General features: G+C 50.9%; 1 protein-coding gene across 1 annotated transcript in view; it reads right to left on the bottom strand.

Moving 5' to 3' along the window:
• Positions 1-3,430: 3,430 nt before the first annotated feature.
• The window catches only part of LOC120049466 (early nodulin-75-like), a 43,372-nt gene continuing 21,913 nt past the window's right edge, over positions 3,431-24,889 (bottom strand). The window contains exons 4-5 of the mRNA XM_038995730.1: positions 5,451-6,181; positions 3,431-3,463 (exon numbers count right to left, since the gene is read on the bottom strand). Coding sequence (XP_038851658.1) covers positions 3,431-3,463; positions 5,451-6,181 — 764 coding nt within the window. The remainder of the gene's footprint in view (positions 3,464-5,450; positions 6,182-24,889) is intronic.

The following is a 24,889-nucleotide window of genomic DNA, read 5'->3' as shown; positions in this document are numbered from 1 at the left end:
TTCAAAATGACTGGTTCTGCCACCAAAGATGTCTGCTGCCAAGAGGGCTTCCTTCCACCCTCCCTCCCTCCCTCCCTTCATGAGTGTTTTCCATTCGATGAGGTCATTAGAGCTTGTGTGTCTTCAAACCATGAGTTCTCTCCCAATGATTCTCTCACTGATTGTCTCATAGTAACTATGACAGGGCAGGACAAGGCTGTTTGAGTTATAACATACAGTCCTTCAGCTCTAGACCTAATGTATGTATTAACTAGTAGCTACTTACTGCTGTTGATCTGAATGATACACCTTAGAAAGCTTAAGAGTCTCATGCAAAGTTATTGTCTCATCTATCTTTGCTACTGTGGATTGATACGCTATTTGGCTTGGTGCCCTTTTTGGCTTGGTGCCCTATTTGGCTTGGTGCACTATTTTTGGCTTGGTGCACTATTTGGCTTGGTGCAGTATTTGGCTTGGTGCAGTATTTGGCTTGGTGCACTATTTTTGGCTAGGTGCACTATTTGGCTTGGTGCCCTATTTGGCTTGGTGCACTATTTTTGGCTTGGTGTACTATTTGGCTTGGTGCACTATTTTTGCCTTGGTGCACCTTTTAGCTTGGTGCCCTATTTGGCTTGGTGCACTATTTTTGGCTTGGTGCACTATTTTTGGCTTGGTGCCCTATTTGGCTTGGTGCCCTATTTGGCTTGGTGCACTATTTTTGGCTTGGTGCACTATTTTTGGCTTGGTGCCCTATTTGGCTTGGTGCACTATTTTTGGCTTGGTGCACCTTTTAGCTTGGTGCACTATTTGGCTTGGTGCACCTTTTAGCTTGGTGCACTATTTGGCACAGACCATCTATACATGACACACAGGCCTTCTGTACTGTAGCACTGCGAGGCCTTCCTGTCAACCCCATGGTGAACCAGGCAGACTAGGTCAGGCAGGATGCTACACTAGCATTAGAGATGAGAGCTAACTAGGGAGTACAGTAAGTGATGCCTGGAGTTCCCTGGGTGGTAAAGCACAGTGTTTAGATGTTTTCCTTCCAGATCGTTCTGAGGGGGCTGGCAGCAGCAGGACGATGAGATAAGGAAGAATCCTGGGGTGATGAGGTTGTTATCCAGATTCTGTTGCTACTGAGGAGGTGGTGAAATTCTCCTCTTTCCTGGTTTCTCTTTTCTCCTGGCTTCTCTCTTCATTTGTTCTTTCCTTCTGTCGTTCCGATACAATATACACTACTTTATTGTCCATACAAATACACACAACACAATATATACGATATGGAAAACTGGACAGTTAGTACACAGGTCACCCATTACATTGGGCCTGCATCTGTCCTATGTCCCACTGTTTAGCAGCCCGATGGCTGATGGAATGAAAGTTGCCCAGCTCCTATTCTACTGAACAGTGGGACCTTATATCCCTCCGGAGGGCAGCAGCTCAAAACATTGGGCAAGATTGTGTGTGGGGTCCTTTATGATGCGCTTGACCTTGGCCCTTGTCCGTTTGTCATAGAGGCCCTGAAGCCCCCTGCACTGCAGCCCCCTTCCATCCTGGTCCCTCTCCCTCTGACTCGAGGCATTATCTCTCTCTCTCTCTCTCTCTCTCTCCTCTCTCACTCTCCTCTCTCACTCTCCTCTCTCACTCTCTCCCGTCCTTTCCCTTTCCCTCTTTCTTTTCTCTCTCTTTATTTTGCTGTCTCACATTAACACATCCCCATCTTGGGGAGCTGGAAACTATTCAGAATGAAATAACCAATTATAGGAATGTGTGTGTTTGGGATGGGGGGTGGTCTCCCGGCAACGGGGAAAACCACCTGGCAGGCCTTGGCACAATGGACAGTTACATTTTCCGTCTCCTATTTTTACTTCCTCCTCCTCCTCCATTCTCCCTTTCTTCTTTGATTGACATTCTTTACTGTGAGTTTCTTGCGTTTTATATGTGGTTAGCTTCTTCCTGGAGCTGGGGACTTTTAAAAAATGTTCCTATTGAAGTTGTTTTGTGTGGCGTCCCTTTTCTTCTTCCTCAGTGTTGTGTCGGAGTGTGGGGAAAGTAAAAGTTCCTGGGGTTGCCTTGACAACAAGGCTGGAATTCTGTAGGGGTCATCCAGTGGATGTGAGATGTTCGTGAATAGCATTCAGAATGGGCTGGTACCTCCTGCTGTTCTTCAGACTGACACCGAGAGACCTACACTCTTTCAACCATTGAAAGGTCTCTGGATTTGGTGTGTGTGTTTAATGTGTGTGTGTGTGTGTGTGTGTGTGTGTGTGTGTGTGTGTGCGTGCGTGTGTGTGTGTGTGTGTGTTGATGCCCTGCTGATGGTCTGGTACAGTAGAGATCAATCTAATAGGAGGGAGGGGATATGTAGCGACACGGTGAGATAGATCCCGTAGTGGCTCAGCAGGGATCCCTCCCTCTCATCTGCTCCTCACTAACATCCTCACGGATTGGAGATTGGATTCTGGCCAGGCACTTTACCTGTCTGTCGCACCAGGTGTGAGACACTATACTGCACCTGTCTGTCTCACCAGGTGTGAGACACTATACTGCACCTGTCTGTCGCACCAGGTGTGAGACACTATACTGCACCTGTCTGTCTCACCAGGTGTGAGACACTATACTGCACCTGTCTGTCGCACCAGGTGTGAGACACTATACTGCACCTGTCTGTCTCACCAGGTGTGAGACACTATACTGCACCTGCCTGTCGCACCAGGTGTGAGACACTATACTGCACCTGTCTGTCTCACCAGGTGTGAGACACTATACTGCACCTGTCTGTCTCACCAGGTGTGAGACACTATACTGCACCTGTCTGTCTCACCAGGTGTGAGACACTATACTGCACCTGTCTGTCTCACCAGGTGTGAGACACTATACTGCACCTGTCTGTCGCACCAGGTGTGAGACACTATACTGCACCTGTCTGTCTCACCAGGTGTGAGACACTATACTGCACCTGTCTGTCTCACCAGGAGTTACTGCATCGTTTCTCACACTGTTTTTCACTCCTGCATTTGACCAGATCCTTTGTCATTGTTGACAGGTCCAACTTTGATTCAGACCTATCTTCTTGTTGCTTTGTTTATTATACTGACAACATGTCTACTGTCAGGCCTATCGTCTCCTTCCTTTTTCATTGGACTTGTCTCTATTGGTGGAACAGGCTGGGTTTTCCAAATATTCTGTGCCCTGGCCCTAGATGGGTTCTGTGTCAGTTGGCAGCAGTCAAACTAAGAACAGGAGCCCAGACGTAACTCAACCCCAGAAACATGGTTGAAACACGGTTCTGCCACCCAAGTTCACTTGTGGTGATGTACGTGCCCTGCTGCCGTGCCAAACCAGCACTCACACACCCAGGTGGGAATTTGTATGAGTTGACAGACGGACACTTGCCAGCAATAACTTCCTCAGGAAATGGTGAACTGTTTGTGACTCACCTTGATATCAATTAGCACGCCCCATGTCCCGGAGGAGGGGGAGGCTGGAGGAAGAAGAAGACGAAGAAGAAGGGAGAAAAAAAAGAGAGAGAGAAAGAGAGGAGAAAGAGGAGAGAGAGAGAAAGATAGGAGAGAGGGAGAAAGAGAGGGAGAAAGAGAGAGAGAGAAAGAGAGGAGAGAAAAAGAGAGGAGAGAAAAAGAGAGGAGAGAAAAAGAGAGGAGAGAAAAAGAGAGGAGAGAAAAAGAGAGGAGAGAAAAAGAGAGCGAGAGAAAAAGAGAGCGAGAGAAAAAGAGAGCGAGAGAAAGAGAGGAGAGAAAGAGAGAGAGAGAATAGAGAGAAAGAGAATAGAGGAGAAATGGAGAGATAAAGAGAGGAGAGAGAAAAAGAGAGAGAAAAAGAGAATAGAGATAAAGAGAGGAGAGAGAGAAAAAGAGAGGAGAGAGAAAAAGAGAGAGAAAAAGCGAGGAGAGAGAAAAAGAGAGAGAAAAAGAGAAAGAGAGGAGGGAGAGAAGAAAACGTGGTGGGCTCTTCATGTTCATGTTACTTGGGAGGTTACTACATGATTCCATACGTGCTATTTCATAGTTTTGATGTCTTCACTATTATTCTACAATGTAGAAAATAGTACAAATAAAGAAAAACCCTTGAATGAGTAGGTGTTCTAAAACGTTTGACCGGTAGTGTACATACATTCATTAGAATACAAAATCACAGCCATGGTAAGCACAAATAAAACATCACAAATCACCCAGAAGTCAGTGAGCATTGGCCTTTCTAGCTTAGCAGTCATGAGGTCAAAATAGCCCATATCTACTTTTAGCACGTTTTTAGCCTGTCCATTATCACCACAGTATATGACAGTCAGTAGCTTGTTATAAAAACACTCTCTAAATCTCTGAATCTCCCTCCATCCTGTCCAGGTTGTTTATGGTCTTATGGTCCATCTGTTTCCCAGGTAACTTTAGCAAAGTAATTCCACCAAAGTGTCCCGTCTGCCACCGCCCAGGAATGAGAAGGAGAGTGATTTGATCCCAGAGCCTCAGCTGTGCTGTTATTTATTGCTGTTGGATCTTTGTTTTTCCGAGGGAGCGCGGGACGGGAGCGAAAGGAGGGGGTGTCTCCTCAGAATAACGCTGGGGTAAACAGAGAGGCAGTGCATCACTCAGCTAATCACATTCTGGGTTCAATCCAAAGCCGTCAGCATCAGGGAGAGTCAAGCAAAAACACACAAACAGGGACACGGACACACACACACACACAATCTACCCCCTACCTCCACCACACACTCCTCTCCCTGTCCATCTCGCTCTGCCTTCTCCTGTGTGTATTTGGACAGGCTGTTTGTATGCAAATCCGGTGTCCGGCATGCGTTAGTGAAGGGAAAACCCAACTGATTGTCTCAGCGTGCTGGGGCTGAGGTGAACAACGCTAGCGTTGAACCAGGAGGAGGGGATTCAAGCTGCAGGCCCTGCGGCGTCTCCTTTTGTTTAAACCTCTTTTCACGTGATCATTTCTCTTTTCCGCACGACGTTGTCACACCGACACACAACCGACACACAACCGACAAATACTTGTTCAATGGTGTAAAGGAAGCAAAAGCTGCTTGTGATGGATCCGGTGGAAGCTTCTCTTACGTCCAAGGCCTCTGTCATACGTCGGAGTACAACCACTATTGTACATACACATAGAGGCTAGATTATGCAACAATATAACTAATTAATTTAAACTGTATCCATCCGGTCATGGAAAGTAACACCATGGCCCTCTGTGACAGTTATAAGAAGACAAAGAGAGAGAGTGTGTGTGTGTAAGTGTGTGTGTGTCAGTGTGTGTTTTTCCCATTCCAGTGGCCCATGGAAAGAGGACCTTCCATCTGGTGTGTTACAGGTCTGTAAAACCGTTCCCCCTTTTCCGCCACACACACACACACACACACACACACACACACACACACACACACACACACACACACACACACACACACACACACACACACACACACACACACACACACACACACACACACACACGTGTTCTGTGTTGGCCACACCGGGGGTGTTGTGGTGTTCTGTGTTGGCCACACCGGGGGTGTCGTGGTGTTCTGTGTTGGCCACACCGGGGGTGTTGTGGGGTTCTGTGTTGGCCACACCGGGGGTGTCGTGGTGTTCTGTGTTGGCCACACCGGGGGTGTCGTGGTGTTCTGTGTTGGCCACACCGGGGGTGTCGTGGTGTTCTGTGTTGGCCACACCGGGGGTGTTGTGGGGTTCTGTGTTGGCCACACCGGGGGTGTCGTGGTGTTCTGTGTTGGCCACACCGGGGGTGTCGTGGTGTTCTGTGTTGGCCACACCGGGGGTGTCGTGGTGTTCTGTGTTGGCCACACCGGGGGTGTCGTGGTGTTCTGTGTTGGCCACACCGGGGGTGTCGTGGTGTTCTGTGTTGGCCACACCGGGGGTGTCGTGGTGTTCTGTGTTGGCCACACCGGGGGTGTCGTGGTGTTCTGTGTTGGCCACACCGGGGGTGTTGTGGAGTTCTGTGTTGGCCACACCGGGGGTGTTGTGGGGTTCTGTGTTGGCCACACCGGGGGTGTCGTGGTGTTCCGTGTTGGCCACACCGGGGGTGTCGTGGTGTTCTGTGTTGGCCACACCGGGGGTGTCGTGGTGTTCTGTGTTGGCCACACCGGGGGTGTCGTGGTGTTCTGTGTTGGCCACACCGGGGGTGTCGTGGTGTTCTGTGTTGGCCACACCGGGGGTGTTGTGGGGTTCTGTGTTGGCCACACCCGGGGTGTTGTGGAATCTAAGGAAATCTCTGCTCTCTCTCTGACTCTCTCTCTCTCTCTCTCTCTCTCTCTCTCTTATTTATATACACTGCTCAAAAAAATAAAGGGAACACTTAAACAACACAATGTAACTCCAGGTCAATCACACTTCTGTGAAATCAAACTGTCCACTTAGGAAGCAACACTGATTGACAATACATTTCACATGCTGTTGTGCAAATGGAATAGACAACAGGTGGAAATTATAGGCAATTAGCAAGACACCCCCAATAAAGGAGTGGTTCTGCAGGTGGTGACCACAGACCACTTCTCAGTTCCTATGCTTCCTGGCTGATGTTTTGGTCACTTTTGAATGCTGGCGGTGCTTTCACTCTAGTGGTAGCATGAGACGGAGTCTACAACCCACATAAGTGGCTCAGGTAGTGCAGCTCATCCAGGATGGCACATCAATGCGAGCTGTGGCAAGAAGGTTTGCTGTGTCTGTCAGCGTAGTGTCCAGAGCATGGAGGCGCTACCAGGAGACAGGCCAGTACATCAGGAGACGTGGAGGAGGCCGTAGGAGGGCAACAACCCAGCAGCAGGACCGCTACCTCGGCCTTTGTGCAAGGAGGAGCAGGAGGAGCACTGCCAGAGCCCTGCAAAATGACCTCCAGCAGGCCACAAATGTGCATGTGTCTGCTCAAACGGTCAGAAACAGACTCCATGAGGGTGGTATGAGGGCCCGACGTCCACAGGTGGGGGTTGTGCTTACAGCTCAACACCGTGCAGGACGTTTGGCATTTGCCAGAGAACACCAAGATTGGCAAATTTGCCACTGGCGCCCTATGCTCTTCACAGATGAAAGCAGGTTCACACTGAGCACATGTGACAGACGTGACAGAGTCTGGAGACGCTGTGGAGAACGTTCTGCTGCCTGCAACATCCTCCAGCATGACCGGTTTGGCGGTGGGTCAGTCATGGTGTGGGGTGGCATTTCTTTGTGGGGCCGCACAGCCCTCCATGTGCTCGCCAGAGGTAGCCTGACTGCCATTAGGTACCGAGATGAGATCCTCAGACCCCTTGTGAGACCATATGCTGGTGCGGTTGGCCCTGGGTTCCTCCTAATGCAAGACAATGCTAGACCTCATGTGGCTGGAGTGTGTCAGCAGTTCCTGCAAGAGGAAGGCATTGATGCTATGGACTGGCCCGCCCGTTCCCCAGACCTGAATCCAATTGAGCACATCTGGGACATCATGTCTCGCTCCATCCACCAACGCCACGTTGCACCACAGACTGTCCAGGAGTCGGCGGATGCTTTAGTCCAGGTCTGGGAGGAGATCCCTCAGGAGACCATCCGCCACCTCATCAGGAGCATGCCCAGGCGTTGTAGGGAGGTCATACAGGCACGTGGAGGCCACACACACTACTGAGCCTCATTTTGACTTGTTTTATGGACATTACATCAAAGTTGGATCAGCCTGTAGTGTGGTTTTCCACATTCATTTTGAGTGTGACTCCATATCCAGACCTCCATGGGTTGATAAATTTGATTTCCATTGATAATTTTTTGTGTGATTTTGTTGTCAGCACATTCAACTATGTAAAGAAAAAAGTATTTAATAAGAATATTTCATTCATTCAGATCTAGGATGTGTTATTTTAGTGTTCCCTTTATTTTTTTGAACAGTGTATATATATACACTGCTCAAAAAAATAAAGGGAACACTTAAACAACACAATGTAACTCCAAGTCAATCACACTTCTGTGAAATCAAACTGTCCACTTAGGAAGCAACACTGATTGACAATAAATTTCACATGCTGTTGTGCAAATGGAATAGACAAAAGGTGGAAATTATAGGCAATTAGCAAGACACTGTAACGTCCTGACCAGAGTTCTTATGTGTTTTGCTTGTTTAGTGTTGGTCAGGACGTGAGCTGGGTGGGAATTCTATGTTGTGTGTCTAGTTCGTCTGTTTCTATGTTCAGCCTGATATGGTTCTCAATCAGAGACAGCTGTCAATCGTTGTCCCTGATTGAGAATCATATATAGGTGGCTTGTTTTGTGTTGGGGATTGTGGGTGGTTGTTTCCTGTCTCTGTGTTTGTGTTCTGCACCAGCTAGGACTGTGACGGTATGTTCTTTTGTTATTTTGTATAGTGTATTGTTTTGTGTTGATTAAATTCATTATGGAGAATTACCACGCTGCGTATTGGTCCTCTGATCCTTCTCGCCTCTCCTCGTCTGAGGAGGAGGACGAAGTAGACTGCCGTTACAGAACCACCCACCAAACAAGGATCAAGCAGCGTGGCAACGGGCAGCAGCGACAGCAGCAGCGGTACCAGGAGGAATGGTCATGGGAGCAAATATTTAACGGAGAAGGACCCTGGGCTAAGGTTGGAGAATATCGCCGCTCTCGGGAAGAGATGGAGGCAGCTAAAGCCCAGGAGCGGTGGTCTGAGGAGGCAGCACGGAAGCGGGGCTGGAAGCCCGTGAAGAAACCCAAAAAATTTATTGGGGGGGGGGGGGGGGGCTAAAGGGTAGTGTGGCGAAGTCAGGTAGGAAACCTGCGCCCACTTCCCATGCTTACCGTGGAGAGCAGGAGTACGGGCAGACACCGTGTTATGCGGAAGAGCGCACGGTGTCTCCTGTACGGGTGCATAGCCCGGTGCGGGTTATTCCACCTCCCCGCACTGGGCGGGCTAGAGTGAGCATTGAGCCAAGTGCCATGAAGCCGGCTCTACATATCTGGCCTCCAGTACGTCTCCTCGGGCCGGTGTACATGGCACCAGCCTTACGCATGGTGTCCCCGGTTCGCCAACACAGCCCAGTGCGGGTTATTCCACCTCCCCGCACTGGACGGGCTACGGGGAGCATGCAACCAGGTAAGGTTGGGCAGGCTCAGTGCTCAAGGGAGCCAGTACGCCTGCACGGTCCGGTATATCCGGCGCTACCTTCCCGCTCCAGCCCAGTACCACCAGTGCCTACACCACGCACCAGGCTTCCAGTGCGTCTCCAGAGCCCTGTTCCTCCTCCACGCACTCTCCCTGTGGTGCGTGTCTCCAGCCCAGTACCTCCAGTTCCGGCACCACGCACCAAGCCTCCTGTGCGTCTCCAGAGCCCTGTACGCACTGTTCCTTCTCCCCGCACTCGCCCTGAGGTGCGTGCCCTCAGCCCGGTACCACCAGTGCCGGTACCACGCACCAGGCCTACTGTGCGCCTCAGCAGGTCAGAGTCGGCCGTCTGCCCAATGCCGCCTGCACTGCTCGTCTGTCCAGCGCCGTCTGAGCTGCCTGCCTGCCCAGCGCCGTCTGAACTGCCTACACTGCTCGTCTGCTCAACGCCGCCTGCACTGCTCGTCTGTCCAGCGCCGTCTGAGCTGCCTGCCTGCCCAGCGCCGTCTGAACTGCCTGCACTGCTCGTCTGCTCAACGCCGCCTGCACTGCTCGTCTGCCCAGCGCCGTCTGAGCTGCCTGCACTGCCTGCCTGCCCAGCACCATCTGAGCCATCCGTCTGCCCAGCGCCGTCTGAGCCATCCGTCTGCCCAGCGCCGTCTGAGCCATCCGTCTGCCCAGCGCCGTCTGAGCCATCCGTCTGCCCAGCGCCGTCTGAGCCATCCGTCTGCCCAACGCCGTCTGAGCCATCCGCCTGCCCAGCGCCATCTGAGCCATCCGTCTGCCACGAGCCATTAGAGCCGCCCGTCTGTCCCGAGCCATTAGAGCCGTCCGTCAGTCAGGAGCTGCCAGAGCCGCCAGCCAGTCAGGAGCTGCCAGAGCCGCCAGCCAGTCAGGAGCTGCCAGAGCCGCCAGCCAGTCAGGAGCTGCCAGAGCCGCCAGCCAGTCAGGAGCAGCCAGAGCCGCCAGCCAGTCAGGAGCTGCCAGAGCCGCCAGCCAGTCAGGAGCTGCCAGAGCCGCCAGCCAGTCAGGAGCTGCCAGAGCCGCCAGCCAGTCAGGAGCTGCCAGAGCCGCCAGCCAGTCAGGAGCTGCCAGAGACGCCAGCCAGTCAGGAGCTGCCAGAGACGCCAGCCAGTCAGGAGCTGCCAGAGCCGCCAGCCAGTCAGGAGCTGCCAGAGCCGCCAGCCAGTCAGGAGCTGCCAGAGCCGCCAGCCAGTCAGGAGCTGCCAGAGCCGCCAGCCAGTCAGGAGCTGCCAGAGCCGCCAGCCAGTCAGGAGCTGCCAGAGCTGCCCTACAGTCATGAGCTGCCCTCCAGTCATGAGCTGCCCTCCAGTCATGAGCTGCCCTCCAGTCATGAGCTGCCCTCCAGTCATGAGCTGCCCTCCAGTCATGAGCTGCCCTCCAGTCATGAGCTGCCCTCCAGTCATGAGCTGCCACCCAGTCATGAGCTGCCACCCAGTCATGAGCTGCCACCCAGTCATGAGCTGCCACCCAGTCATGAGCTGCCACCCAGTCCCGGAGCTGCCACCCAGTCCGGAGCTGCCACTCAGTCCGGAGCTGCCACTCAGTCCGGAGCTACCTCTCTGTCCTGAGCTGCCACTCAGTCCGGAGCTGCCACTCAGTCCGGAGCTACCTCTCTGTCCTGAGCTACCTCTCTGTCCTGAGCTACCTCTCTGTCCTGAGCTACCTCTCTGTCCTGAGCTACCTCCTAAATCATGTGGGGGCCGTGGGGAGGATTCTTAGGCCAAGGTCGTGGGCGAGGGTCGCCACTCAAAGGACGCTAAGGAGGGGGACAAAGACAGTGGTGGAGTGGTGTCCTCGTCCACCGCCGGAGCCGCCACCGCGGACAGATGCCCACCCAGACCCTCCCCTTGAGTTTTAGGGGTGCGTTCGGAGTCCGCACCTCGGGGGGGGGGGGGGTACTGTAACGTCCTGACCAGAGTTCTTATGTGTTTTGCTTGTTTAGTGTTGGTCAGGACGTGAGCTGGGTGGGAATTCTATGTTGTGTGTCTAGTTCGTCTGTTTCTATGTTCAGCCTGATATGGTTCTCAATCAGAGACAGCTGTCAATCGTTGTCCCTGATTGAGAATCATATATAGGTGGCTTGTTTTGTGTTGGGGATTGTGGGTGGTTGTTTCCTGTCTCTGTGTTTGTGTTCTGCACCAGCTAGGACTGTGACGGTATGTTCTTTTGTTATTTTGTATAGTGTATTGTTTTGTGTTGATTAAATTCATTATGGAGAATTACCACGCTGCGTATTGGTCCTCTGATCCTTCTCGCCTCTCCTCGTCTGAGGAGGAGGACGAAGTAGACTGCCGTTACAGACACCCCCAAAAAAGGAGTGATTCTGCAGGTGGTGACCACAGACCACTTCTCAGTTCCTATGCTTCCTGGCTGATGTTTTGGTCACTTTTGAATGCTGGCGGTGCTCTCACTCTAGTGGTAGCATGAGACGGAGTCTACAACCCACACAAGTGGCTCAGGTAGTGCAGTTCATCCAGGATGGCACATCAATGCGAGCTGTGGCAAAAAGGTTTGCTGTGTCTGTCAGCGTAGTGTCCAGAGCATGGAGGCGCTACCAGGAGACAGGCCAGTACATCAGGAGACGTGGAGGAGGCCGTAGGAGGGCAACAACCCAGCAGCAGGACCGCTACCTCCGCCTTTGTGCAAGGAGGTGCACTGCCAGAGCCCTGCAAAATGACCTCCAGCAGGCCACAAATGTGCATGTGTCAGCATATGGTCTCACAAGGGGTCTGAGGATCTCATCTCGGTACCTATTGGCAGTCAGGCTACCTCTGGCGAGCACATGGAGGGCTGTGCGGCCCCACAAAGAAATGCCACTCCACACCATGACTGACCCATCGCCAAACCGGTCATGCTGGAGGATGTTGCAGGCAGCAGAACGTTCTCCACGGCGTCTCCAGACTCTGTCACGTCTGTCACATGTGCTCATGTGCTCAGTGTGAACCTGCTTTCATCTGTGAAGAGCACAGGGCGCCAGTGGCGAATTTGCCAATCTTGGTGTTCTCTGGCAAATGCCAAACGTCCTGCACGGTGTTGGGCTGTAAGCACAACCCCCACCTGTGGACGTCGGGCCCTCATACCACCCTCATGGAGTCTGTTTCTGACCGTTTGAGCAGACACATGCACATTTGTGGCCTGCTGGAGGTCATTTTGCAGGGCGCTGGCAGTGCACCTCCTTGCACAAAGGCGGAGGTAGCGGTCCTGCTGCTGGGTTGTTGCCCTCCTACGGCCTCCTCCACGTCTCCTGATGTACTGGCCTGTCTCCTGGTAGCGCCTCCATGCTCTGGACACTACGCTGACAGACACAGCAAACCTTTTTGCCACAGCTCGCATTGATGTGCCATCCTGGATGAACTGCACTACCTGAGCCACTTGTGTGGGTTGTAGACTCCGTCTCATGCTACCACTAGAGTGAGAGCACCGCCAGCATTCAAAAGTGACCAAAACATCAGCCAGGAAGCATAGGAACTGAGAAGTGGTCTGTGGTCACCACCTGCAGAATCACTCCTTTTTTGGGGGTGTCTTGCTAATTGCCTATAATTTCCACCTTTTGTCTATTCCATTTGCACAACAGCATGTGAAATTTATTGTCAATCAGTGTTGCTTCCTAAGTGGACAGTTTGATTTCACAGAAGTGTGATTGACTTGGAGTTACATTGTGTTGTTTAAGTGTTCCCTTTATTTTTTTGAGCAGTGTATATATATGAGACCTTATTCAATGTTTCAAAGACATCTCTGATGAGAATAGGCTACCCGTCCTGTTGGGGGAGGATGCAGAGACCGGTGGGATAACCAAAGATATATATATCCCACCGGTCTCATTTTACCGCTGTCATCAAAACCCAAACTGTAGTATAGTTGGGGCTGAGCTTCGCCTCGGGGAGCAGGAAGACCCTCGTCTGAACTCCCAGAATGCTCTGTTTCCGGTAACCTCTGGAAACCTTCATCACCATATAAAGTGGCAGCACCACTGGGAGGAAATAAAATCTGATTATCTTGTGAAATGTTGATTGGCTCCAATTAGTGTTCCAGCATCTACACAACATGGGTCTCTCGTGGCCTTATTCATTATCATCAAGACAATTACTTACTCTTTTTTTGGGGGGCATTTAGCAGATGCTCTTATCCAGAGCGACTTACAGGATCAATTAGGTTTAAGTGCGTTGCTCAAGGGCACATCGACAGATTTTTCACCTCGTCTTCTTGGGGATTCAAACCAACAACCTTTCTGTTACCGGCCCAACGCTCTTAACGACTAGGCTACCTGCCGCCCAGACGGTTTTAGGAGGTGCGCCTGCCAATGACAGTCTTGTATATCTATTTGACATTACTGGAAGGGGAGGAGGAGAGGAAGAGTGGATATTGCAAGGTGATTGCTGCACTACACTCGACTGTCGTCAGCGTCTACAAGAATAGACAGTCAAAATGATCTTGCTCTCACAACGGGGAGGAATACAACAGCCATACTGTACTAAATTAGAAATACTCCTATTGACTGTTTCAGTCCCTCTTTCCTTTCTAAACACTTCCCTCGTCTGGCTTTTCAATTTGAGACACAATTTTCTGGATGAGATAGACCCCTTTGTCGAGCCAAATCATCCCAGCGCGGTGGTAGAAGAAATTGAATTTCCATGAATATGTGATTGGCTGTGATGTCGTCTCAGTATTCACGCCGGCGTGCTAATCCACAAAACTGAACCACGGCCCTACGGCGCTTACACCGGTCAGCAGCTGCCGTCACACACGGGCCAGGGACCCCAGGACTCAACACTGCGTACACACACACGGGCCAGGGACCCCAGGACTCAACACTGCGTACACACACACGGGCCAGGGACCCCAGGACTCAACACTGCGTACACACACACGGGACGGGATGCAGCAGCTGTGTTTGTGTGTGTGATTGAGTGTATGTGTGTGTTTGTGTATACCTCTCATTGTGTTGGCATCGTGTGTGTGTGTGTGTGTGTGTCTGTGTCTGTGTATGAGTTAGTATGTGTTTGCTATTTATGCTAGACTTATGAGTCATATAATATAGATTCTTGGGATTCTTGTTCAGACCTGCTCATGTCCTCTCTCCACTCGTAGATGTTTCATAGACCACTTGTGAGCCCACAGTAATTGGATCCCATAGTGTCTGCTTGGCTAATGTCTATCATCTATTTCTATCCTCATGCTAAGCGTCTTCTGAGTTTGCTCCAATGGCAGCGTTGGCGTCTCCACTGAGCACTGCAACCACTTTCTATGTAGCACCTGTGGCACTGCAGAAAACTGATATCCTTCTCAGATGTATTTTAGGGAAACCGTAATGAGTGTACTGCAAGGCGAGCTAATGCCTCTGGGCTTGTCTCCCATGTCAGACAATGCTACATAGTATGAGTCACTTTCTCTCTCTCGCTCTCTCTCTCTCTCTCTCTCTTTCTCTTTCTGCCTCTCTCTCTTTCTGCCTCGCTCTCTCTCTCTCTCTCTCTCTCTCTCTCTCTCTCTCTCTCTCTCTCTCTCTCTCTCTCTCTACCTCTACCTCTACCTCTACCTCTCTCTCTCAATTCAATTTGCGTTATTGGTACAACGGTACAACAGTAACAACAATAACCAAGGATCAAAATAACCATACATTCAACAATAACAATAAGCATAGAGGACATGTGCAGGTTGGTTGGTCTATCAGACACTGTCCCTCATCTTATGGCAGGCAGCAATGTAGTGGGCTGCCAACCCACAGCTCTCTGCATCCTCCCCCAACAGGACGGGTAGCCTATCCTCATCAGAGATGTCTTTGAAACCCTTATTCAAATTTGGGAAATTACAGTCTCTAATTGTTTTATATTTTTTACATTTTGTCAGGAAATGTAGCTCTGTCTCAGGTTCTGCTGTTGTGCAGTGGTTGCACAGCCTTTCCTCTACAGGGAGCCAGGTTTTCCTGTGTCTACCCTTCTCAATGGCAAGGCTGTGCTCACTGAGCCTGTACTTTGTCAAGGTTTTGATCAGTAACCATGGTCAAATAGTTAGCCACGGTGTACTGTCGATTTAGGGCCAGATAGCACTGCATTATGCTTTGTGCTTGTATTTCCCAATAAGCAATGTAGTTTTGTTTTTACTATGTTGTAATTTGTTTTATTCTGATTGATTGGATGTTCTGGTCCTGATGCTTCAGTGTGTTAGTAGAACAGGTTTGTGAACTCAGCCCCAGGACCAGCTGGATCTCTCTCTCTCTCTCTCTCACTCACTCACTCACTCACTCACTCACTCACTCACTCACTCACTCACTCACTCACTCACTCACTCACTCACTCACTCACTCACTCACTCACTCACTCACTCACTCACTCACTCACTCACTCACTCACTCACTCACTCACTCACTCACTCACTCACTCACTCACACACACACACACACACACACACACACACATAGATTCTCTTTCCAGCTCTTCACACCGCTATTTCCGTCCTTCTCGGTTTTGCTTTATGCTCTCCTTCTGAAGTACCTCAAGTCTAAACCCAGCATGCAGGAGCCGACTCCATTCTACATTTCTCCCTCTGGCCGAATGAACCTTTTTAAAAATGTATCTTGTAACAGAGGAGAGGCCTTCGCTGTTTTCCAGACTGTATATCAACAAGACAGTTCTGAAAGCCCTGTAATTCCCCTTCTCTTCAGCGATAATTGTAATAAGGAACATCAGCTGTCATCAGCCAGGCCTCTCCACATACCATTCATGTGCTACATGAATAATCTGTTTCCTTGTAGTGGATCTGTGTAATTTGATAAAGCGGTGGACATTTTTTTTTTGGGGGGGGGGGGGATCAGCAGACCCCTCCTGTCACTCTCTAAACATAGGGCTATGAATCTTCTCTCTAGGAATCTTGTCTGTTGACTGGAGCTGATCCCAGTGTAGTCTCTCTGTAAGTTTTCCTATATTAGGTATCAGTAGGGTTGCAAAGCTACCGGTAATTTACCAAAGTTACCGCAAATCTATGGCAACTATTGTAACTTTGGTAATTTATACTTGAATAACAAAACAAAAAAATATTCATACATAGTATAATTATTTAAAATTATTTTTTTAAATTATTATTTAAAATTATTATAATTAAATCTTAAGTCTAAATTGTCCATGAGTTTGTAATAGATAGACCATATGGTTCAAGAGAAATTGGTCTAATTAATGAAGAAAGCATCTTATCAGCAATGGCATTATTTTGAATTACATCTTCAACTCATCCAACGATTGACTTCTTTCACAACTGCTAACAGTTTGACACCAAAACATTTACAACAGAGACATATTGACTTAGTAAAAAGTGTATAATTAAACCTGGGGTCAAGTAGTCTTTGAGATCTTTCAAAACCTTTAGGTGTGTGCGATTGAGCTTGTCTGGCGCAATGGAACCAATGGACTAGTAACAAAAGTGTAAGCTCAAACAAGTTCAAGCACACACTCTTGAACCCAGGTCTGGTCAGAATGCTATAGGCCTGCTGTTGGCCTGCTGTTGGCCTGCTGTAGGCCTGCTGTTGGCCTGCTGTAGGCCTGCTGTTGGCCTGCTGTAGGCCTGCTGTAGGCCTGCTGTTGGCCTGCTGTAGGCCTGCTGTTGGCCTGCTGTAGGCCTGCTGTTGGCCTGCTGTAGGCCTGCTGCAGGCCTGCTGCAGGCCTGCTGTTGGCCTGCTGTAGGCCTGCTGTTGGCCTGCTGTTGGCCTGCTGTAGGCCTGCTGTTGGCCTGCTGTAGGCCTGCTGTTGGCCTGCTGTAGGCCTGCTGTAGGCCTGCTGTTGGCCTACTGTTGGCCTGCTGTAGGCCTACTGTTGGCCTGCTGTAGACCTGCTGTAGGCCTGCTGTAGGCCTGCTGTAGACCTGCTGTAGACCTGCTGTTGGCCTGCTGTTGGCCTGCTGTAGGCCTGCTGTTGGCCTGCTGTTGGCCTGCTGTAGGCCTGCTGTTGGCCTGCTGTAGGCCTGCTGTTGGCCTGCTGTAGGCCTGCTGTTGGCCTGCTGTAGGCCTGCTGTTGGCCTGCTGTAGGCCTGCTGTTGGCCTGCTGTAGGCCTGCTGTAGGCCTGCTGTTGGCCTGCTGTAGGCCTGCTGTAGGCCTGCTGTTGGCCTGCTGTAGGCCTGCTGTTGGCCTGCTGTAGGCCTGCTGTTGGCCTGCTGTAGGCCTGCTGTAGGCCTGCTGTAGGCCTGCTGCAGGCCTGCTGTTGGCCTGCTGCAGGCCTGCTGTTGGCCTGCTGCAGGCCTGCTGCTGGCCTGCTGTAGGCCTGCTGTTGGCCTGCTGTAGGCCTGCTGTAGGCCTGCTGTAGGCCTGCTGTTGGCCTGCTGTTGGCCTGCTGTAGGCCTGCTGTTGGCCTGCTGTTGGCCTGCTGTAGGCCTGCTGTTGGTCTGCTGTAGGCCTACTGTTGGCCTGCTGTAGACCTGCTGTTGGCCTGCTGTTGGCCTGCTGTAGGCCTACTGTTGGCCTGCTGTAGACCTGCTGTAGGCCTGCTGTAGGCCTGCTGTAGACCTGCTGTAGACCTGCTGTTGGCCTGCTGTTGGCCTGCTGTAGGCCTGCTGTAGGCCTACTGTAGGCCTACTGTTGGGCCTGCTGTTGGCCTGCTGTTGGCCTGCTGTAGGCCTACTGTTGGCCTGCTGTTGGCCTACTGTTGGCCTGCTGTTGGCCTGCTGTTGGCCTGCTGTAGGCCTACTGTTGGCCTGCTGTAGACCTGCTGTAGGCCTGCTGTTGGCCTGCTGTTGGCCTGCTGTTGGCCTGCTGTAGGCCTACTGTTGGCCTGCTGTAGGCCTGCTGTAGACCTGCTGTAGGCCTGCTGTAGGCCTGCTGTTGGCCTGCTGTAGGCCTGCTGTTGGCCTGCTGTTGGCCTGCTGTTGGCCTGCTGTAGGCCTGCTGTTGGCCTGCTGTTGGCCTGCTGTAGGCCTGCTGTTGGCCTGCTGTAGGCCTGCTGTTGGCCTACTGTAGGCCTGCTGTTGGCCTGCTGTTGGCCTACTGTTGGCCTGCTGTAGGCCTGCTGTTGGCCTGCTGTAGGCCTGCTGTAGGCCTACTGTTGGCCTGCTGTAGGCCTGCTGTTGGCCTGCTGTAGGCCTACTGTTGGCCTGCTGTAGGCCTGCTGTTGGCCTGCTGTTGGCCTGCTGTTGGCCTGCTGTAGGCCTGCTGTTGGCCTGCTGTAGGCCTACTGTTGGCCTGCTGTAGGCCTGCTGTTGGCCTGCTGTAGGCCTGCTGTAGGCCTGCTGTTGGCCTGCTGTAGGCCTGCTGTAGGCCTGCTGTAGGCCTGCTGTAGGCCTGCTGTTGGCCTGCTGTAGGCCTGCTGTAGGCCTGCTGTTGACCTGCTGTAGACCTGCTGTTGGCCTGCTGTAGGCCTGCTGTTGACCTGCTGTAGGCTGTGGTCTGACTGTATAGGCATAATAGTCTGTCGCTCTGTTTAGTCATAGTCTACTACAGATACAACAGGCAAGGGAATAATTTCGCCCTTCATTGTGAGCTCGTAAACTGCCCTGCGGTTACATAATTAAGAAAGCAAACAGCCAAAAGTTTGACAGTTTGTTCCACCCTCCTTCCAATGAGTCTCTGCCAGATTGAAATCTGATGTATTCCCCCATTACCGAGGCCCAGTTGAGAAAGTTAGAAAATCACATTAATGTTAGAATGTTTGTGTGTTCGCTGCTTACGGGTAATTGGTCCTGATTGGCCGATGGGATGAAGAGAAGACACAGCACGAGGATTCTGGGAAAAAAGAGAACTCCGATCCCAACCAAACCCAAGACTGGGTTCAGTAAAACTGCTCTGACTGACAAATGAACTCAATATCATTATTTAACGATTTGAAACATTAGGAAGCAAAAACCCTAAAAAAGCCATAGACACCATATTTGCGAGCCTCTGTATAGCAGTGTAACTAACCACACTCACTCTGAACTGGATCCAATGCTTAGATCCCCTTCTCTCATCCTCTTCATCCAATCACAGATCTGACCCCTCCCTTCTTTACTCCCTCTATCCTCTTCCTCCAATCATAGATCTGACCCCTCCCTTCTTTACTCCTTCTATCCTCTTCCTCCAATCACAGATCTGACCCCTGCCTTCTTTACTCCTTCTATCCTCTTCTTCCAATCACAGATCTGACCCCTCCCTTCTTTACTCCCTCTATCCTCTTCCTCCAATCACAGACCTGACCCCTCCCTTCTTTACTCCTTCTATCCTCTTCCTCCAATCACAGATCTGACCCCTCCCTTCTTTACTCCTTCTATCCTCTTCCTCCAATCACAGATCTGACCCCTCCCTTCTTTACTCCTTCTATCCTCTTCCTCCAATCACAGATCTGACCCCTCCCTTCTTTACTCCTTCTATCCTCTTCCTCCAATCACAGATCTGACCCCTCCCTTCTTTACTCCCTCTATCCTCTTCCTCCAATCACAGATCTGACCCCTGCCTTCTTTACTCCTTCTATCCTCTTCTTCCAATCACAGATCTGACCCCTCCCTTCTTTACTCCCTCTATCCTCTTCCTCCAATCACAGACCTGACCCCTCCCTTCTTTACTCCTTCTATCCTCTTCCTCCAATCACAGATCTGACCCCTCCCTTCTTTACTCCTTCTATCCTCTTCCTCCAATCACAGATCTGACCCCTCCCTTCTTTACTCCTTCTATCCTCTTCCTCCAATCACAGATCTGACCCCTCCCTTCTTTACTCCTTCTATCCTCTTCCTCTAATCACAGATCTGACCCCTCCCTTCTTTACTCCTTCTATCCTCTTCCTCTAATCATAGATCTGACCCCTCCCTTCTTTACTCCTTCTATCCTCTTCCTCCAATCACAGATCTGACCCCTCCCTTCTTTACTCCTTCTATCCTCTTCCTCCAATCACAGATCTGACCCCTCCCTTCTTTACTCCTTCTATCCTCTTCCTCTAATCATAGATCTGAACCCTCCCTTCTTTACTCCTTCTATCCTCTTCCTCTAATCACAGATCTGACCCCTCCCTTCTTTACTCCTTCTATCCTCTTCCTCCAACAACAGATCTGACCCCTCCCTTCTTTACTCCCTCTATCCTCTTCCTCCAATCACAGATCTGACCTCTCCCTTCTTTACTCCTTCTATCCTCTTCCTCCAATCACAGATCTGACCCCTCCCTTCTTTACTCCCTCTATCCTCTTCCTCCAATCACAGATCTGACCCCTCCCTTCTTTACTCCTTCTATCCTCTTCCTCCAATCACAGATCTGACCCCTCCCTTCTTTACTCCCTCTATCCTCTTCCTCCAATCACAGATCTGACCCCTCCCTTCTTTACTCCTTCTATCCTCTTCCTCCAATCACAGATCTGCCCTCCCTTCTTTACTCCCTCTATCCTCTTCCTCCATCCCTGCTTCCATTGTATCCACTCAGAGGCCCTATACCCACCCAGACAATACAATGTAACCTGGCACGTCCACTGGTGGACTTACCATTCGGCAGAAGAGGCAATTGCCTCAGGCCTCACATCATCAAGGGAACTTGTGAGCTGTGCATAAAAAATTATTTAAAAAAATAATGTATTCTGCTCGAGGCCGCCCCATGCTCTGCTCGTATCCCCATCAAAATCCTTTTGTTTAAACTAGAGATATCTGTTTTTTTAAATCACCACCTTCTGCATCTACGCCTGAGCAATAACGGTGTTCGTCAGACCAGGAGTCATCTGTAGCGTCCGAGCAGTTTGGGTTGAAAGATTTTCACCAACACGATGGTGTTCTGCGTTTTGCTCTACGACCCCCACAAGCGTCTTGCTCTACGACCCCCACAAGCGTCTTGCTCTACGACCCCCACAAGCGTTTTGCTCTACGACCCCCACAAGCGTTTTGCTCTACGACCCCCACAAGCGTCTTGCTCTACGACCCCCACAAGCGTCTTGCTCTACGACCCCCACAAGCGTCTTGCTCTACGACCCCCACAAGCGTTTTGCTCTACGACCCCCACAAGCGTTTTGCTCTACGACCCCCACAAGCGTCTTGCTCTACGACCCCCACAAGCGTCTTGCTCTACGACCCCCACAAGCGTTTTGCTCTACGACCCCCACAAGCGTTTTGCTCTACGACCCCCACAAGCGTCTTGGAACTAGTCGTAAGACAGTACAGCCGATCTGCTCTCCGTTTTTGCTACGCCCACAAGACGGGACTCATCTGAAGGTAACCCGGTACCGGGCTGAAAAATGAAAGTAAGACTGGCCTCTGCCAGGGGCCTCCATATCACTATGTCCGGCCCTGGGCACATCTGAGAGCTGAGAGAGAACAGATTGCGCAGATGTCCACACACACACACACACACACACACACGGAAAAAAGGTGTGTCTATTAATCTGATAATGGCTCCCTCTGCAAAATAGGCTTCTTCCTGGGAGCATTGTGGCACAGCACCCCATTCATCTATCAGGCTTAGGCCCTGCGCTGTAATTACATATCATGAGGTTATAGCAGTGGAGCCGGGGCATATGAGAATGCCAGTCGAGAGAGAGGAGAGAGAGGAGAGAGAGGAGAGAGGAGAGAGGAGAGAGAGAGAGAGAGAGAGAGAGAGAGAGAGAGAGAGAGAGAGAGAGAGAGAGAGAGAGAGAGAGAGAGAGAGAGAGAGAGAGAGAGAGAGAGAGAGAGAGAGAGAGAGAGAGAGAGAGAGAGAGAGAGAGAGAGAGACCCTCTGTTGTGTCCGCAGAGATACACGTGAAAGAGAGGACACCAGTGGAGTTTACAATTTCATTGAACCAACAGTGACTATTGTTCAGACATTTTCCCCTCTCCCCCCACCATCCTGGCACAGAGGACTGAATATCCATGTCTTCTGGTGATTCCCCTGGCTGAAGGATATGTGAGATAACATGACCTATGAAATATGATCATGTCCTGATACAGTGGCTGTTTCCCATAGGCACCCTATTCCCAACGTAGTGCACTACTTTAAACCAGGACCCATAGTGCACCCTATTCCCAATGTAGTGCACTACTTTAAACCAGGGCCCATAGTGAACCTATTCCCAATGTAGTGCACTACTTTAAACCAGGACCCATAGTGCACCCTATTCCCAATGTAGTGCACTATTCCCTGTGTCCCTACACTGATGCAATCAGATGCAGTATGCTGGAAACGGACATCAGTTGGGACCAGGGTCCATAAGGACATCAGTTGGGCCCAGGGTCCATAAGTACATCAGTTGGGACCATAAGGACATCAGTTGGGTCCATAAGGACATCAGTTGGGTCCATACGGACATCAGTTGGGACCAGGGTCCATAGGGATATCAGTTGGGTCCAGGGTCCATAGGGATATCAGTTGGGACCATAAGGACATCAGTTGGGACCAGGGTCCATAAGGGACATCAGTTGGGTCCAGGGTCCATAAGGACATCAGTTGGGACCATAAGGACATCAGTTGGGTCCATAAGGACATCAGTTGGGACCAGGGTCCATAAGGACATCAGTTGGGACCAGGGTCCATAAGGACATCAGTTGGGTCCAGGGTCCATAAGGACATCAGTTGGGTCCATAAGGACATCAGTTGGGTCCAGGGTCCATAAGGACATCAGTTGGGACCATAAGGACATCAGTTGGGTCCATAAGGACATCAGTTGGGTCCATAAGGACATCAGTTGGGACCAGGGTCCATAAGGACATCAGTTGGGTCCAGGGTCCATAGGGGACATCAGTTGGGTCCAGGGTCCATAAGGACATCAGTTGGGTCCAGGGTCCATAAGGACATCAGTTGGGACCATAAGGACACCAGTTGGGTCCATAAGGACATCAGTTGGGTCCATAAGGACATCAGTTGGGTCCAGGGTCCATAAGGACATCAGTTGGGTCCAGGGTCCATAAGGACATCAGTTGGGTCCATAAGGACATCAGTTGGGACCAGGGTCCATAGGGGACATCAGTTGGGTCCATAAGGACATCAGTTGGGTCCAGGGTCCATAAGGACATCAGTTGGGTCCATAAGGACATCAGTTGGGTCCAGGGTCCATAAGGACATCAGTTGGGTCCATAAGGACATCAGTTGGGTCCAGGGTCCATAAGGACATCAGTTGGGTCCATAAGGACATCAGTTGGGTCCAGGGTCCATAAGGACATCAGTTGGGTCCAGGGTCCATAAGGACATCAGTTGGGTCCAGGGTCCATAAGGACATCAGTTGGGTCCAGGGTCCATAAGGACATCAGTTGGGACCAGGGTCCATAGGGGACATCAGTTGGGACCATAAGGACATCAGTTGGGTCCAGGGTCCATAAGGACATCAGTTGGGACCAGGGTCCATAAGGACATCAGTTGGGTCCAGGGTCCATAAGGACATCAGTTGGGTCCAGGGTCCATAAGGACATCAGTTGGGTCCATAAGGACATCAGTTGTGACCAGGGTCCATAAGGACATCAGTTGGGTCCAGGGTCCATAAGGACATCAGTTGGGTCCAGGGTCCATAAGGACATCAGTTGGGACCAGGGTCCATAAGGACATCAGTTGGGACCAGGGTCCATAGGGGACATCAGTTGGGTCCAGGGTCCATAAGGACATCAGTTGGGTCCAGGGTCCATAAGGACATCAGTTGGGACCATAAGGACATCAGTTGGGTCCATAAGGACATCAGTTGGGTCCATAAGGACATCAGTTGGGACCATAAGGACATCAGTTGGGTCCATAAGGACATCAGTTGGGTCCATAGGGGACATCAGTTGGGACCAGGGTCCATAAGGACATCAGTTGGGTCCATAAGGACATCAGTTGGGTCCATAAGGACATCAGTTGGGTCCAGGGTCCATAGGGGACATCAGTTGGGACCATAAGGACATCAGTTGGGTCCATAGGGACATCAGTTGGGTCCATAAGGACATCAGTTGGGTCCAGGGTCCATAAGGACATCAGTTGGGTCCATAAGGACATCAGTTGGGTCCATAGGGACATCAGTTGGGTCCATAGGGGACATCAGTTGGGTCCATAAGGACATCAGTTGGGTCCATAAGGACATCAGTTGGGTCCATAGGGACATCAGTTGGGTCCAGGGTCCATAAGGACATCAGTTGGGTCCATAAGGACATCAGTTGGGTCCATAGGGACATCAGTTGGGTCCATAGGGGACATCAGTTGGGTCCAGGGTCCATAAGGACATCAGTTGGGTCCATAAGGACATCAGTTGGGTCCATAGGGACATCAGTTGTGACCAGGGTCCATAAGGACATCAGTTGGGTCCATAAGGACATCAGTTGGGTCCATAGAGACATCAGTTGGGTCCATAAGGACATCAGTTGGGTCCATAAGGACATCAGTTGGGACCAGGGTCCATAAGGACATCAGTTGGGTCCAGGGTCCATAAGGACATCAGTTGGGTCCATAAGGACATCAGTTGGGTCCATAAGGACATCAGTTGGGTCCAGGGTCCATAAGGACATCAGTTGGGTCCAGGGTCCATAAGGACATCAGTTGGGTCCAGGGTCCATAAGGACATCAGTTGGGTCCATAAGGACATCAGTTGGGTCCAGGGTCCATAGGGGACATCAGTTGGGTCCATAAGGACATCAGTTGGGTCCAGGGTCCATAAGGACATCAGTTGGGTCCATAAGGACATCAGTTGGGTCCAGGGTCCATAAGGACATCAGTTGGGTCCATAGGGATATCAGTTGGGTCCAGGGTCCATAAGGACATCAGTTGGGTCCAGGGTCCATAAGGACATCAGTTGGGTCCAGGGTCCATAAGGATATCAGTTGGGTCCATAAGGACATCAGTTGGGTCCATAAGGACATCAGTTGGGACCAGGGTCCATAAGGACATCAGTTGGGTCCAGGGTCCATAAGGATATCAGTTGGGTCCATAAGGACATCAG

The sequence above is a fragment of the Salvelinus namaycush genome, chromosome 6 (assembly GCF_016432855.1).
Source record: "Salvelinus namaycush isolate Seneca chromosome 6, SaNama_1.0, whole genome shotgun sequence".
NCBI lineage: Eukaryota > Metazoa > Chordata > Actinopteri > Salmoniformes > Salmonidae > Salvelinus > Salvelinus namaycush.
The sequence above is the reverse complement of the archived record's forward strand: the minus strand, read 5'-3'. Positions and strand labels throughout refer to the sequence as shown.